Here is a 16,537-nt window from a genome sequence, read left to right on the forward strand (position 1 = left end):
TTTCTAATAGAAACTCAGTGTTTTTCCTTAATGTTTCTGACAATCTCTACAGCTACCTGTAAAATTAGGCAGAGCAGTGCTATCTTAAAAGTGGCAGTTTTAGCCTCTGTTCTATCTGTAATACTGTTATTTACACAGAGACACTAAGGAACACATCTCCCCTGAATACTCTCAGGAGTAGTCTGTCTCATTTATTCAGCTGCTAAAGTGTTAACACACAAAGATCTTCCACACTATTCCTGCAGGGCTCTGCTTCCCTGGCTGAACCCTTGCCTGCCCACTGGAAGTGGGGAATGAATTCCTTGACTTGCTTTGCTTGTGTGTGTAGCTTTTGCTTTGCCTATTAAATGGTCTTTATCTCAACCCATGAGTTTTATTGACTTTTACTCTTCTGATTCTCTCCCCCATCCCACTGGGATGGGCAAACAGCTGTGTGGGGCTTAGTTGCCAGCTGGAGTTAAACCATATCAAGCATACTCACAGCATTCATCTTCCAATGGTAAATTTTCCCCTGGGGCCTCCCAGGTTCCTGAGCTTATTGGCAGAGTTCAGCCTGTCTTTGCTTCAGCCTTCTAAGTCACATACCTAGGAAAATGGCATGAATATAATGCCTAGGAAAAAATGGGAAGCACTCGACCAGTGTTGAGGGAGATAGCCTATGTTGCTGTGAGGCTGACCAGCCATTTGAAGGATCATAGCAAGTAATCAAGGCTTCTGATTACCACAATCTTCCTTCAAGTAGAGGCACTCAGTTGGGCTGGTAAATGTAATCTCAGTCCCTGCAAGGATTATGAAGCAAATTCCCCTGGAAGCTATATCCATGAATATGAATGAGAAGGTGACAAAAAAACTAGCAGGAATTTACCAAGGCCAAACCTATCAAACCTGAACAAAAATGTCAGCTCTGTGAATGGGGGGGATCACTGTCCATGTCATTTACTTTTGCATGGCTTTCAGCCACCTCCTGTAACAGCTCTATGGAAAAGCTGGCAAAATACGGATTGGATAGGCAAACATCTGTTGAACTAACTGAACATGGGACAGAAATGTGCCCTGACAACAAAGAAGGCCAAGTGGCTACAAGGCTATACAATGCAGACAGTGGGTTAAAGAAAATTATTATCCAGTGTTCCACACTTGTGAGACTATATTTGGAGTGCTATATCCCATGACATGCATGTCCTAAAGACATACATTAACATACTGAAACAGGACCGGAAGAGCTCTACCAGGATGGTCATGAACTACAGCATATGATGTACAAGGGGTTAAGACAAATACTTGGAACTTTTTTCAGCCTTCAGAAGAGAAATCTGGTTGGGGAAAATATTATTGCTCACTTCAGCTATCCAAGTGGAACACATAAAAATAGCCAGAGTCTTGGCCGTACATACTTAGAGGACAAGATGCAACAGAAAAAAAGCTGTACCAACTGATTAGTTTTTACAAATGCATTTTCACAAGAGAGCAAACAAACACTGGAACAGATTGTCCAAAAGGCTGTGGAATCTCATCATTGGAGACTTTAAAAACTTGACAAAGCCCTAAGCAACTTGACCTAATCTTGCTCTGTAGTGCATGGGCGGGTTGGAGCAGCTAAGTCTCTTGCGACCATTACAATTAAATTATTCCATGATCCTAACAACCTTGATTAGACAAAGAATCAAATTCCTGAGATGATGATGATTACTAAGGTAAGAAATTTATGTTTACCTCTTTTGCTAAGTCATTTCTTTCTTTAGTTTGTGTTTTGTATGACACCTCCAGTATTTCATAGTTTCTTCTGAGTTCTGATAGTTCATGCTCAAATACATCACGTTCACTGTGAAAGCAAAGTTAAACCATTAGATGCAAAAAGTGCAATGAACAAAATTCCTGTGCCTTTTTAATTTCGCAGCCTTCTTCCAGTTCAAGACACTGACTTCTTCCAATAAGTCACTCACAGAACAACTGGTGATAATCTTAACCTTTAATAGTTACTAACACCTGGAACAGTATCATTTTACATGAAACAACGGAGTATTATTTAAATACTAAGAAACAAAGAAAATTCTACAGTACACAAACTCAAATTCTACAGTACTCATTCTCCTCTGATTATTCTTCTACACTATTCTTCTAGTGTAACTTTGGGCTATACATTTCTTCTCTTAGCAATGATCTGTAAGTACCCATTGTTTTAGCTTTATCAAGCTTCTGATGCTATTTCCCATAACATTCTCTTCAATCTTTTGCAGACATGGAAGTCGAATGAAAAAGTGAAACAACTTCATTACCATCTTCTTAACAGAGCAGAAAGTAATGTATACTTGTTCTCAGTAGGTACTCTCCCCTGCATACAGCCTTGATACCAGAGTGGGTTGTCATGTTTAAAATATATATGACACAGCTGCAAAAATTGTGCTGGTGTCCTGAGCAAAAGAGCTTTCTCCATGCACTAAGAAGCATCACTATGTCTCCACTCTCACCCTGTTAGAACAGTGAAATGAATGAGCCAGTATGAGCTTGCAGTTTAGAAAAAAGCTAACCAATATTATATTAAGCATAGCATTGCTTTAAAACTGAGATAACTTGCAGTACAGCAGAACTAGATTTGACATAGTGTTTTTTAAAAGCAGAAACAAGTCTGGAAGTGATTTACTCCTGCAGCGCTCCCAAATATCCTCATGCAGTTATGCCAACAGAGCTCTCCCCTCCTCTTCATGTGTGCCTACCCAGCTGAATACAACCTACTCTCTCAAATACAGTTTTGGCACGTTCATTCATGCTTTTCTCAACTCAAGGCTATTCTAAATGCACACTGTTAAACACTGGAGCCATTCACATGAAAGTTATTACAATCCACTTATTAAGATGCAGTTGCATATAGGAAGCAAATCACAGCACCAATCCATCCTATTTCCAACAAGATGCCAGAAAGATTCCAGGGTTGTTTTTGTACATACTGCTGTGAACCAAAAATGCTGTGAATCCAGAAGACAGATTCCCCTTCAAATGACTTAGTGAGCAAAGTCATTTGTGTCAGCAACTATGCCTGAGTTCATTCCATATGAGCAACTAAGGAGCTGACAGGGTCTTTTCTATTCATAATCCCTATTTTTGAATACACTTCTCCACAAATGTGCCAAAGACCAGATTTCTTGTACTTTCAAGCACACTGAAAAAGCTGTCTGGAAGCTGTACTGTGAGGTATACATCTATGAGTATATTTACAAGAAGTCTATTTTCACTATTTTGCAATTGCTTTTCGCAAGATGGATATTCAAAACATTGGCTATAACAGTACAATCTGTATTTTAAAAAAGCTAGACACTGGAACTTCCTGCAGTTAAACAAATTCACTAAGGTAATCCTAAGATTATCCGCCAGAGTTCTCAAAACAGCCCTTTCAAATTTTATCGTTTCAAAGATATCTCAAGTTGTAAATATTAATTCCCAAGGTCCTGCCCTCCTAACTCACTCAGTAAGCAGCACAGAGTAGAGCATAGGGCCTTTTGTTAGATCATTGCTTTTAAACTATGAATAAAAAAGGAGTACTTGTTCCAAGATGCTTGCTATCAACAGCTCCCACTTCCTTAGCTGCAATGAGACTGCTAGGGTCTCTTGAAAACACAATAAATCTGAAAATATAACCTTTAGAAAGATAATTTGATGCACTGGTTTTCAGAATGTTGTTCATTTTAGGTCTGCAATATACTAAAAGAGGTAATTGAACCATTAGTGTATGAGGTAAGAAAAAATATGTGTGCTTAAGTCAAAAACAAAACTAAGAAGTCTGGTCAATCAAGGCTGATCTTTATTAACATTTGTATGTTAGTTAAACACTCGAACTATAGAGATACTTACGATTTTACTTTATCATAGTTCTGTTGTCTGTAATCACCTTGCTGAATCAATTGCTTGGTATCAGCCAGTTCCAGTGTTAAACGCTGGCATCTGACCTCAAGCTCTGACCGACTCCTCCTCTCGTCTTCATAGCTCTAGGAAGTGAGACATTTTGAAATTATCACAAATGCACTGATATTTACTTGGAGTAATCACCAACTAAATTTCATTAAAACCTCTTATGAATATTCAGGTGGTAATGCTTTCATTTGTCTGAGTATTTGGAAATTTAGCACATCACAAAGTAACCAGCTATATCAATATTCAACTTATTTTTATCTTATTACAAATACTTGATTAAATGCACCTATTTTTTCCAATGCATTTGTCCATTAGCACAACTTCCAAGACCAGTAACCATCTTATACCACCAGGTATATGATGTTGTAAAGGTGGTGTGACTTTCGTGCTCCTAGTTTAGGTTTGCAGACCACCATAACCAGCTGGTGGTCTGCAAACCCACACTAGGAGCATGAAAGTCACACTATCTTTACAACAGTTTCAAACAAGTCAAGAGACTTGTGAAGATACTTGCTAGTTAATTTGAAAAAAAGAGATAGGATGGTTTGTTCAGCAAGTTTAGCAACATCTGTCATTATCTGAAAGATTTCAGCCAGTTACTCCCAAATTGTAGCTATTGTATCTGGTAACCAATGTTTGCTGAAGAATATCATGGAAAGCTTTCGTGGAAGAAAAAATAAAATAAAATAAAATAGTTTACTTAATGGTCCATCAGCATTAATTTCCATTTCCCCTTCTTTTTTGTCCTCACATACTTTTACAGATTATTTTGAAAACCAAAACAACAAAAGCAAAGGAAGAGAGTATGCATCCTTTAAAATACTAGGTATTCCTTTTGAAGATCGACAGATTTCCTAATCACACTCATTCCCTCCAACTCTCCAGAGGAATTTTATACCTTAATGCCCAATCTAGATTGCATTTTTCAGTTTTCTACTACATAGGTACTTTTTTTCACAAACTTATCTTTCTTACTTGTCCTAAATACTGTACTACTTAGCAATATATTCACAAGAACAAACAAACTAATAATGCTCATTCACTTATACAAGATAAAGCTGATGGACTACAAGAAGAGTTGCTTGTTAAAAATTTGAGAATACTCCTGGGCATTTATATTTTTTCCATGTCCAGAAAACCGTTGAGTTCAGTTTTTTACTACTGTGATTGATAGCAAGGTCAATAATGGATGCTTGATTAACAATCATGCTATCTGGTTATTATGAATAGATATCACAATATTATTAACTGAAGGTGAGCACACCCTTAAGATGTCATTACTAAACCAAGCATTTAGCAACTGCAAATTACATTTATTTTGCAGTAAAAGACACTGTATGAGTACATAATTTTTCAACATTGCTGAAAGCTATGCTTTACACATTTATAGGAGGATAACTGTATAGCTAATTTTCAATAGACAAGGGAAGTTTAGGGCAACAGCATATAAGGAGTATTGACAGAAGGACACTGATAAACTTCACAGACATCATCAGCTGAAACACTGACAGAATGCTTTCTTGAAAAAAACACACCTAAATATTTGTAAGACACTACAAAAAAGCTCCCTAATCTACTATCCATATTTTACCTATTCTGTTGATAAAAAAGAATATTTTGTTTTATATTTCACATACCTACTTATCTTCACTATTACTAAAATCACTTCAGGCCACAAATCACAAAAATCACAACATCCAGAAAGTTTTTATGAGGATTCTGCATGGTCTACCATTAAAAATACATCATGTAAAGACTTGATTGTTATTCATTCTAACACATACTGGTATATATAGTTTATGTTTACCCTAATCAATGAATATACATTAAGCCAACTAAAACTATGAAACACTCTCTTTAATCAGTTTACATGTCATTATTTATAAAGATGGCATTATTATAATGGTAGTCTCTGTCAGATATTTTTAAAAGGTGTGCACAAGCTAGCTAAAGTTTCAAATATGTACCATAATGGTGCAAGTACCTTGTTATCCAGTGCAAACATAATTCATCTTGCAACAGGAAATGATGGTAATGCCACTTAACTTTTAAGTGCAAATTGAAAGATTAAGTTTAGAATACAATTCCTCTGTGGATATTCCATGCCATTCTGCCATGCTGCAATTCACACACCCTTCACTGAGTGGGCTACTGAGGCTCCTACAGTATTATCTAGCTGAGAGCTAGAAGACAACTACCAAAAGTATAAAATTAAGTTGGTTAACCTCTGGAAAAAGTTGTCATAGCTTTAAAGCCACAATTAACAGAATATCTAAATATCTGCAAAAACAGCTCCTTCTAATACTTGACACCTAAATTTACTGTTGAATTGTATTTAATAAATCAGTTATTAATGTCATGTAACAGTTATGTTAATGTCGTGTAACAGTATGGTAATTCCAGGGAAGGAGAGTTAAATTCTGCTTTGCAAAAGTGATACTAAGACCTACCTTAATTAGAGGGGTTTGTCATGTTTGTTTTTTTAAGATTTAATATAATTCCTGAAGAAACACTAATTATATTGCATAGGACACTGCTTTTCATCTACCTAATCTTAAGGTGTCAAAGTACTATTTCAAACACATGAAGAAACATGACAAAGCAAGCTGATACTCAGTCTAGGCTGTAAATAAGCTAACACACAAGACCCTCTATGTGGTACGTGCATCTCCAGGTAGCACATACCCAAGCTTCTGCACTCCATAGCAATCCATCTTAAAGACACACAACCAAGCTGCCTGTGCTTAAGCAGAAGAAGCCTTGCTTTGTATGTGATGAAATTAAATTAGTTTCTAACGCTGTCCATATACACTAATTTTAAGATCTCTGCAATGGAACAGCTTTATCTTTCCATTTATCTTCAAAAGATAGGTTGAACATCTGGATGAACAGCTTTGTCCTGCTGCAGCAAAAAAGGGGCTTTTAGAAGAATCAAGATACAGAGCTCTTTCAAGGATAGAAAGGAGGTACTGAAAATAACACCAATAAATAATATTAAGTAAGCCCACAAACCTTAAAATAATTAAAGGACAAGCAGGACTTCCTTACACTAAATGTGATGGCCATAATATTCCAAACACCTCGTGGCTTTTCTTCAGCCTCTTAATAATTTTTGCTTCTGCAGAGAGCAGAAACTCAGACTGATGAGATGGTTAAAACAAATGAAATACCAAACTTTTCCTGTGGGAGACAGATAGGCAACCACTGCCTAAAGAAATTCTTGACAGAGCTGCCTAAGAAACCCAGTGGTGGTGGTTTCTACAAGGCATAAGTCTGCTAAGAAGTGCTTTCATTTGGTTTACAAACACTGTCCACTGATGATGTTTCAAGCAAGAAGATTCTCAGCTTGCCTGATCTGCACCACTTAAAACCCCAAACTGATAGAGAAACTAAAGATCTAATGGCAAACCTCAGTTTAATGATATTAATCTTCACTGCTATCTTCAGTATGCAATGAGCAGCAGTTTACAGCAGTCACTGAAATAAACACCTACCTGAATTTTAAGTGTGAAATCCAGGTGACACACTTTTTGAACTAAGTTAGTGACACATAATACATGATAGGGATTAACAGATGTTTCAGAAAGCCTTTGGAGATAACAAGATAAATAGAAATGCAGGGAATAGATTAATCAGCCAATCAAGCAGAAGCAGCACAGACTTCCTTACACCATCTACAGAAAAGCCTGTAAAAGAAAGTGATCCTGCTTTTAAAAACCTTTTTTTTCAAACATCTGCATCTTTGAAGAATCATTTAAAAAAGCCAGCACTTTATTCATATCCTAAAGGCCCTAGACAAATGTAAAGCTACTGTACTATTGTGATGTGAAAACAATTCCCTCCAGTTATTTGGATGAGGTGCTGCTTCTTTGTAAAGATGACATTTTGCTTCAATTGTTTACATACTCTGCATTCAAAAATTACTGGTCAATACATTATTTATTGGAATGCAACTGCCCAAATGTCATGAAGAAGCTATACATAATTAATTAAACATCTCTTTAGTAACTTGCTATGATATTGGTACTCTGCTTGTAGATGGAAAATTGGTAATCTGATTGTAGACAGGTCACTATTTACCACTAAAAATTATAAACAAAAATGTTGAGCTACTCCAAAGCAGAGATACTCTGCAAGGAGCATATAAAAAGAATAGCTCTGGAATAAGTTCTTCTAGAGCAAAAGAAATTGGAGGAATAAAAAGTTTATTTCTCTGGATTGGAGCTTACTAGAATTTTCAGTGAAATATTCTCAGGTGAAAAGGATCCTTGAGATCATTACAGAGCAGTATAACTAAACCATCTCATACCTCTGAGCCACAGCTAGCAGTCAAAGCAAGCCATAGCTATGTATGGAAAGAGTAGAAAGGTATTGGGTAGGAAAGGAAACTTTCACAGATATGAAACTTCCTTAAGTGTTGGAAATATTAAACTGCTGCCTCAAGCTCACAGTTACTGGTAGAGAATTGTCCTTGCAGCTGTTCTCCTGAACAATATTAACAATAGCAAAAAAAAAAAAAAAAAATAGGCACGCATTTCACCGAAGACCAAGACCTCATCTGCCTCAAGAGAGTTGTGGAGACCAAATGATCAAGGCACTGCTTGAAAGAAGTGGTGTCAGGGGGCTGGGGAAGAGTTCTAGAGTGCAGATTTACAGATATGCAAACTTTAGGAGAAACCTTAGGGATCCCAGTCCTTTTGGAGTAGCAACAACAGCTCAGTTTTCTAATATTCAGACACATCTAGTGCCAAGTGATCCTTTGAGTACAAAAGCTTAGTTTATTCTTTGAAGACTATAGATATGTTTTCCCTCCAGCTGGAAAACATTATCACAGAGAAAACTGTTAGTTATGTCTAGCAAAACCTGACAGCTACTAATCCTGATTCAGAGATGAAGTCTTAGAAAAGATCTTTGTCCTACACATAACCAGCTTTGTCTTTAGGATAACCACAGCTTTCAGATACTCTCATGCTATAAATTTTATTGCAAATCCCGAAGGCAACTTTATATAAAAAAATAACTGAAGAAAAGGGAGCCCTGATAAAACTGTATCAATACCAAATTCCAGGAAAACATTGCCAAGAAACTCCCAGCCAGAAGAAGAAAGCAGTACTTAATCTTCTGGAGGTACAAAGGAAAGCAAGATTTCCTTCCCAGACACTCTCCCAGCCTTAAGAGATACCCACTAGTAGTAAATTACATCTGTTTGAGGGAAGGTTCTAACCACTTTGGAAACAAACAGCTCTGAAAATAGTAAACTGATGTTCAGCATGGGAATGCACACATCAGAAGCTGGTTTTATTTCTGGGAAGCTCCTGCTAATACACCACTATAGTTGGACTTCCTCCTCTATCTTTACCTCCAACGCTGGTGGTGCCAACATTATTTATACGTGAAGTACTGAGCAGGACTGTGAAAGGAGGACTAAAACAAGCCTGTACCCTACATTTAGTAACAAGTCAGTCAGCAGTACAAGAACATGGCTTTCACCAGTTCCACTGCCTCCCCCTAGGCTGTGGCTGCTGTACCTGGAACCAGAGGAAATGCACTGATCTAAATCACAGATGCACCAATTGTGTGCAGAGAGCCACTAATTTAGCTGTACAGCACAATCACTTACACTGATCGCTTTACAAACAGAAAGCAGAATAACAAACATCTTTTATCACACCACGTTCCAGTGCTAGGAATCAGTCTTCACAGGCCATTTTCTGCTACCTGTTGTCAGAAACAGCTCCCTACCCTACTGGGTCTGTGTTACAGATTCAACAGCCCTTAAGGGCAAAGAGCAGCAGCACACCAAGCAAAGTTTATGAAGTTATAGGGTCAGCATGGTTGTCTTATATGATGAATTCATTTCACACTTAAATTCTCCTAAAGTTGACTTCACCTCTTAAGTTCAAATTTTCCTTAAAACTTTTTCAGTTCTTGGTTGGCTAGATAATCTTTCCTATGAATCTAGAACAAACCATCTCACATTTCTTATTACTTAATTTCAGGGTGAATGTATAAAACCTGCTCTAACCTGGTCTGTCAGGCACAAACAACCAGAAAAGCCAACATAATCCTCCTCCCCCAAGTTCTGGCCTAAGCATATTTTTTTGCTCCTTTCTATGTCCCAAAAAAAGGGAAGAAACCTGTGTTGAAACTCATGAAGAAGAGTCTTAATTTATCTTGAAAGAGTAGAAAAAAAGAAGGAATTCTTACTGTAGGAAATAGGTTATTCTCACTCAAGAAAAAACCCAAAAAACAATTGTCTTATCTTCAGTGATGACTGTATTTCAAACTTCTGTACTACTGGTTTCCTAAAGAAGTTTTAAACTCAGAACAGACTTTGTTGATAAATTACACAAAAAATAGAAATATTCCAATGATTAGAGAAAACTTAAAATTTACAGAATACTGTATGGAAACCCAGAAGAAGGATTTGCACAGTATAAATTATTAAATAACAGGCAAGAAACTTCAGCAACTATATTTCATGTACCTGGGGAAACAAGAACTACTGGAAAACAAAAAAAAAAAAAAAAAATCCAGTAAAAGAGTGTAAGAGCTTATGGAAGGCTCTGAACAGAACTTTATTTCCTAGTGATAAAATTCCTTGCAAAAAAGCTTGACCTTAGTGAAGGCCTCAAAAAAGTTACCCCAAATCACTTTTTCATAAACTGCAAGAGATGTATAGGTATGTCAGCTCCTGTGCAGCAAGCACATCAGAAATTCTAAAATACCCTTACACCCTGATGATGCTCCTCTTACCTTATATTCTGAGGTACTTTGTTGCAGTGACTCTCGGGTAAAACTTGAACCTGCCAGAATCAGAAGAGAGACTCTCAAGCCTCTCCATAAAAGAAAAGCACAGCGCACTTCGAACTCAGTGGGAAAGGTGGATACTGCCACCATGTGGTGCAAAAAGAGCAAAGTTACAAGTCTATATCAAAGAAAGATCAATGTCCCAAGAAAATTGTTTCTAGCACAACTTTAATTATTGTTATCGACTGTCTTGTTAATTTGCTTCAGCAGAAGTAATAGATGTCCGTCAAATCTCAAAGGCTGCAATCCTCCTGTACAATTTTATTAAATCAAAGGACATTAAATGTACAGTGAAGGAAAAAGCTTATGCAAGACAAAAATTAACAGGATTAGTTTAATCTCAATTATGACCAGAGATGGTGACACAGAATAATGCTGAAGCACATAAATGCATAAATTTTATTGACTACTTTCTCTAATTCAATCAGAATGAGAAATGAAAGTAAATGAATTTCACAAGATAAACTTATATAAAGAATTTCCCCTTACACCTGATTATTCCATAAGCAAATTTCACAGGGAAAAAAAGGTAGTAACTAAAACATATTCTGAGAAGTAGTAAAATGACAGTGTCATTTAAGTCTCTGCTAGCCATGACCTGGATAAATATACTCTGAGTCCCTGAAACTGTTGTCCCGACTCCAGACTCATGCAGAACTAAGTTATAATACAAATCACTCTAGCTATATGCATACCAAGCATAATATAAATATTGATAAACACATTAGAAAAACCATACTTCTTATACTATTTCAATTCCTTAGCTCTTTAAAAATAAAAATTTAAAATATTTATATAATTTATTTCTCTACTTCTGGTGTTTATATCTTACATGAAATCGAATTATCTTTTTCTTTAGTATAGAAACAAATACAAAAATTAAAATACAAAGAATTGGAAAGCATAACAGAGAAGATGCAACTCCAAAGAACTTTAAAAAATACAAACTACTACCAAGACATCCCCATCTCAAAGACCATACACTGAACCACCACAGTGTCTTCAGCTGCTGCTGGGCAGATCCCCTGTCCAGCATCCCCACCCTGAAATCTTGCCCTCAGAAAGCACAACACAGCTGGTAAGAGACTGCCCTGAACAGTCTCATGAGCAAATCCTGCAGGGTGGCCATAGCATCAGCTTAGCTGTTATACAAGGATGCATATAGGTTATTTCCTTTTTCCCTTGCAGTAATTTTTACACAGCATAAAAGCTTTTTATCTTATACACAAATAATGATTTGGAGAATGAGATTTTCACAATGTATGTATTCACAGTTTCTGAACTGAGATAACATAACTAAGGAGCACAGACCTCTGTCAGACACTTCAGTTGGGATCTGTACCCACTTAGTTCTTCTGTCAGACTCTCCTTTTTCATCTGTAGATCACTTAGCTCTCTTCTTAAGGAATGGACTACTTCATAGAACCGGACCTAGAAGAACAAGACAGATATTCAAAGTTGAAACTAGCAAATTGCAACTGCAAAACTACAAACCTAAAAACACATCAGCTCAACATCTTATGACAATAATGACTAAATAATATTTCTAGGGCATGCCATAAAGTAAAGGTTATATTGCTGTACAATTAAGGCAGCTTACACTCAGGCAGATCAACCAAAAAAATACAGTTTCTAATGCACACATGGCCTCATGCACCTCCTTGTGCCAAACCTAGAGCCTATTTGATTAACAGTCAAAAAAAAAACCCCAAAAAAACACAAAACCAAGCAAAACCCCAAACAAACCCAAAACCTATTCAGTAGTAACCAACTTTACTTGCTAATTTCCCTCAAGACAATATAAATTTTTATGGGGTGGGTAGAAATTGAGAGATTTGATTTGTTTTGTTTTCTGCCAGCTCAGCGTGCTGAGTTTGCACCAAGAAAAATGCAAGAGCAAGCAAGCATGGAGCAGGAACAGCACATAACCAGGAAGAACCATGACACCCCCTCCACACACACCTCCAGCAATAACTTGATGGTATAGGGATTCAATTGCATCAGGAAACTAAGGCTCTGAAAGACTTGACTCTGCTAAATTAACACCAAAAACATCCAACCTTCTAACAGGATTAAAAAAAAAGTCTGTAACGCATACTCCTCTCTCTTCCCCCACACTAGTCATAGGCCTGTCTCAAGCAAGCAAGTCTCACATCCATAAAACCTTTTCAGAACTTCTCTTCTGATCAAGAAAAAAGACTAGAAAATACAGTAGTAAAACCACAAAGCCAGTATTAAAAAACAAAAAGAGACAAAACAAAGAAGAAAGAGCTTTCTTGATATACGCCCACACGCACGTACACAGAGGTTATTATTCCCAGATTAACTTGATACCTTAAAATGTTGCATTTGGGGGTGTGTGTGAAAAGAATTAAAAAGTAGGCACCGCTTTCATGCAAAAGCTATTGCATGCCCTCCATCCCTAATGCTTTCTTTGATATATGATTAAAGAAGAAATACAGACAAGAAAGCACAGTTTAAGTAAGCATTCAAAAGCAAGCTGTATTGCACTTCCACGCAAAAGGAAGACAGATCTCTGTTTTGCTACCTGTAAACAGCAGAAGACAAAGAAAAGTTCCAGGTATATTTCATATAATTGACAGCATACAATTCTAAAAACCCAGAAGCCATAGAAATTTGCAATGTAAACACAGGTGTAGTATGCTTTATATAATAAGGCAAGTGTGCAACATGACTGAAAGATTAGTATTTTTAACTGTAACATCTGATGATTCAATTGGTTATTTCTTAAGAAAAAAGTAACCTTGATTATCACTAATTTATAATCATTTAAAGCATCGTGGTTTTTTTAAAAAACACACCTTCTTTTCCAGTAAGTTCTTTTATTTTTACTGCAATATCCCTAGAACCCTAGGAGACTTGTGCTATTACACCACAACTATTTCCCAAAACACAATAACCCTAAAACAGATTTCCCAGTAGAAACCAAGATTACATGGGATACAGGTATCAAGGATAAATGTATTTACACAGCCTTCCCAAGAAAAGATCATTGCACGGTAATAAGTGGAAATGAATGCAGCCGATGAGGCTGAGGTTTTAGCAGTTCAACTGTTGTTGCTGTTTAGCTGGTTTGATAGCCAATAAACATTCATGTAACCCAGCAGTCAAAGCACACACTGCCTGTTGCCAATTCAATACAGCAGAAACTAAACTTACTCTAAAACGGATTTTAGAAACAACTGTGCATCTTAAAAATCAGAAATTTATATTGGTGTGCTGTAAACAATTACCACTTTCTAGGCAATTTTTAAAAAACTCTCAGCCTGTGCCCACCACTTTTTATGGACAACCAGAATAAAGTAAAAATGGGTGGGTACGGAGGTTGAAAAAGTTGGCTCCTGTTAATTGAAGTTCTGTGAAAACAGTTGCATCAGTTAACTGCCTTCTTAAACAAACAGCAACTGAGCTGCAGTTAGCAAAATGATATACCTGAAAGACATGGCAATTAAAATCAGTTAAACAGAACTTGCAGAAACCTTTTTTAAAAAATTTGCTGAAAATTTTTTACAGTGGAGTACAGAAGAGGTTCACTTTACTGAATGAACTGAACTGGTCCTTGGCAGCTGAACTATTAAACAGCCTGAAGTACTTTCAAATTTCACATATACCATTTCTAAAAACATCCCAGGAATGACAAAACAAAAATCTGAATTTTTACACTAAGTTCAAAACAAAAAACTATGATTTTAAGAGAAAGATGTGCAAAATACAGTTTTTCAGTTGTCATCATTAGCATTAAACATTACTTAGGTTTTGTTCTAACATGTCACTATTGCACCCCTTTGTGGAAGAACAGTGAAAAACATCTCACATTTGCTTTAATTCCAGTGTTTCAAATTTATAGTATCTCTATATACAAAATCTGCATTTAAGTTCTTCCTCCTGTTTGTCCAGTAGACCTGGTGTCAAATAAAGTCTAAGCATTATATACATGTTTACTTTAGAACTGATAAATAGAAAAAACAAGTCTGAAAATTTCCTGCTCAAGTTGTCTAAGCAGGACCCTTTCTCAACAAGGAAAATTCTACCCTTATATCACTGGGCTATATTATTAGTCTGCACACAGATCTGGAGTCTATAGTAGAGGAAATGTTTTGTATTTGAATATCTGTTTAGAGGCTTTGCTCCAGAGGTCCCAGTTGCCCTTGATGGGCTGCAGCTGCGATGTCCTTAATTGGGCTGCAGCTGCGACCAATGAAGATAACTGGGATAAAAGGGGGCGAGTTAGCCAGTCAGGGAGAGCCTTGGAGGAGCCCTGACCTGAGAGAGAACAGCATGCAGAAGAAGGAGTCAGTGAAGATCAGAAGCCATGAGAATACACTAAAGAGGTATGGATTTTAGAAGTCTGAGATTATCATTATGAGACTCTAGAGAAATAATAGAAGAACAACAGGAGTCAGAAATTTTAACTGCCTAGAAATGCCCAACTTCTCCTTAGGCAAGCAAAGCAGGAAACAGTATTCCCTTCCAACTCCTTTCCCCAGCCTTTGGGAGCCAAATGGATGCACAGACAGGATGTGCAAAACAGTTCTGTAGCCTCCCAGCATCTGCATAACTTGAAGTAAAGATAAACAACCACCAAGCTTAACTGATACTTTTAGGTTCACACTAATCCTCTGCTAAAAGTAGTTGAAAAAAGCAGAAAATAGCAATTTACTACAATACATCTTTAGAATGCCTTATCCAGAAAAAGAAAAGGTTTAAAAATTACTTCTTCAAAATAAAAAGTAATGTGTTAAGAAGAGAGGAGCTTCATGTAGCATTTAAGTAGAGGAATTTTTGTCACAGATAAAAATAACATTAACTGGTTGAACACAAGAGTTAAAGAACAGAAGGTTAAAGGTAGAAGGTGGCTGCTATTCATCTCTCTTACTTCACATCTTTTTGACAGCCATTTTCTACTCACAAATGAAATCTAAATTGTGCTGTGACAGCTTCACTTAAAGCAGTTGACAAGGTTACTAACTCCTGGTAGCTATCCTGCCTGGCTACAGAGTCTTTTGTACTAACTGTCAATCAATTCCTGAAGTCCTGAACTTCCTGCACACCAATTTCAATAGATCCACTGACATGGATTTCAGTTTCTGTTAAAAGTCTGGTTTATTCAACCATGGTGATACAGGAATCAGCAACACCCTGTCAAATACTTTTGCAGAGGGCAGTGGGTACAGCAGACAGCTAGGTGCTGATAATCTAACAGTAACCAAGCTATATGTTCTTGTTTATCCCACAGAGCCTTATGATTTTCCTAGCACTTTCAAAAGCCCAGCTTTTTAAAAAGCTGGTGAAAATTTTTACTTCTCTGTACATATCTAGAGCACAGTAAAGTATGACTTTGATCTGGAGAATTCATTCATGTAGCATTTATACCTCAACAAATGTACTAAGGTTTTTAACATTTACAGCTTCCTTAATAACAAGCTCTACAGATAAGTATCATGCTAATATTTTGATGAATTCAGGCTTATATGTCTAAATCTTCTTCATTCTCGTAAGTCAGCTGGGATGCTCTGGATATATCCCACAGGCTTTGTACTGCAAACAAAATAAAGAGTACACTGTGGCCTCTTCACATACCCACAAGCCATAATTAACAAACATATTAAATCAAGAAAATGAATCCTAAAGCGTACTTTAAGGTACACTTTGTCTCCTGCATTTAGTCAACCAGGAAAGGGACATATGGAAAGCATAAGAGAAAAGTAAGGTATATTTGCAAGTGCAATCCCAGCTTGTGGTTCTGGCAAACCAAGTTTCAAATTCCTTTTTTCAGCCTGCTGTATTTCATATCATTAAT

At 36.8% G+C, this 16,537-nt stretch overlaps 1 protein-coding gene across 2 annotated transcripts in view; it reads right to left on the reverse strand.

The window, feature by feature from the left end:
* Positions 1–16,537, reverse strand: part of PIBF1 (progesterone immunomodulatory binding factor 1) — a 106,296-nt gene that overhangs the window by 84,168 nt on the left and 5,591 nt on the right. For both annotated transcript variants that reach the window (XM_077173616.1, XM_054655026.2), the window contains exons 5-7: positions 12,028–12,147; positions 3,847–3,980; positions 1,714–1,822 (exon numbers count right to left, since the gene is read on the reverse strand). In XM_077173616.1, the coding sequence (XP_077029731.1) occupies positions 1,714–1,822; positions 3,847–3,980; positions 12,028–12,147 (363 nt within the window). The remainder of the gene's footprint in view (positions 1–1,713; positions 1,823–3,846; positions 3,981–12,027; positions 12,148–16,537) is intronic.

This window comes from Agelaius phoeniceus, chromosome 2 (genome assembly GCF_051311805.1).
Source record: "Agelaius phoeniceus isolate bAgePho1 chromosome 2, bAgePho1.hap1, whole genome shotgun sequence".
Taxonomy (NCBI): Eukaryota; Metazoa; Chordata; class Aves; order Passeriformes; family Icteridae; genus Agelaius; species Agelaius phoeniceus.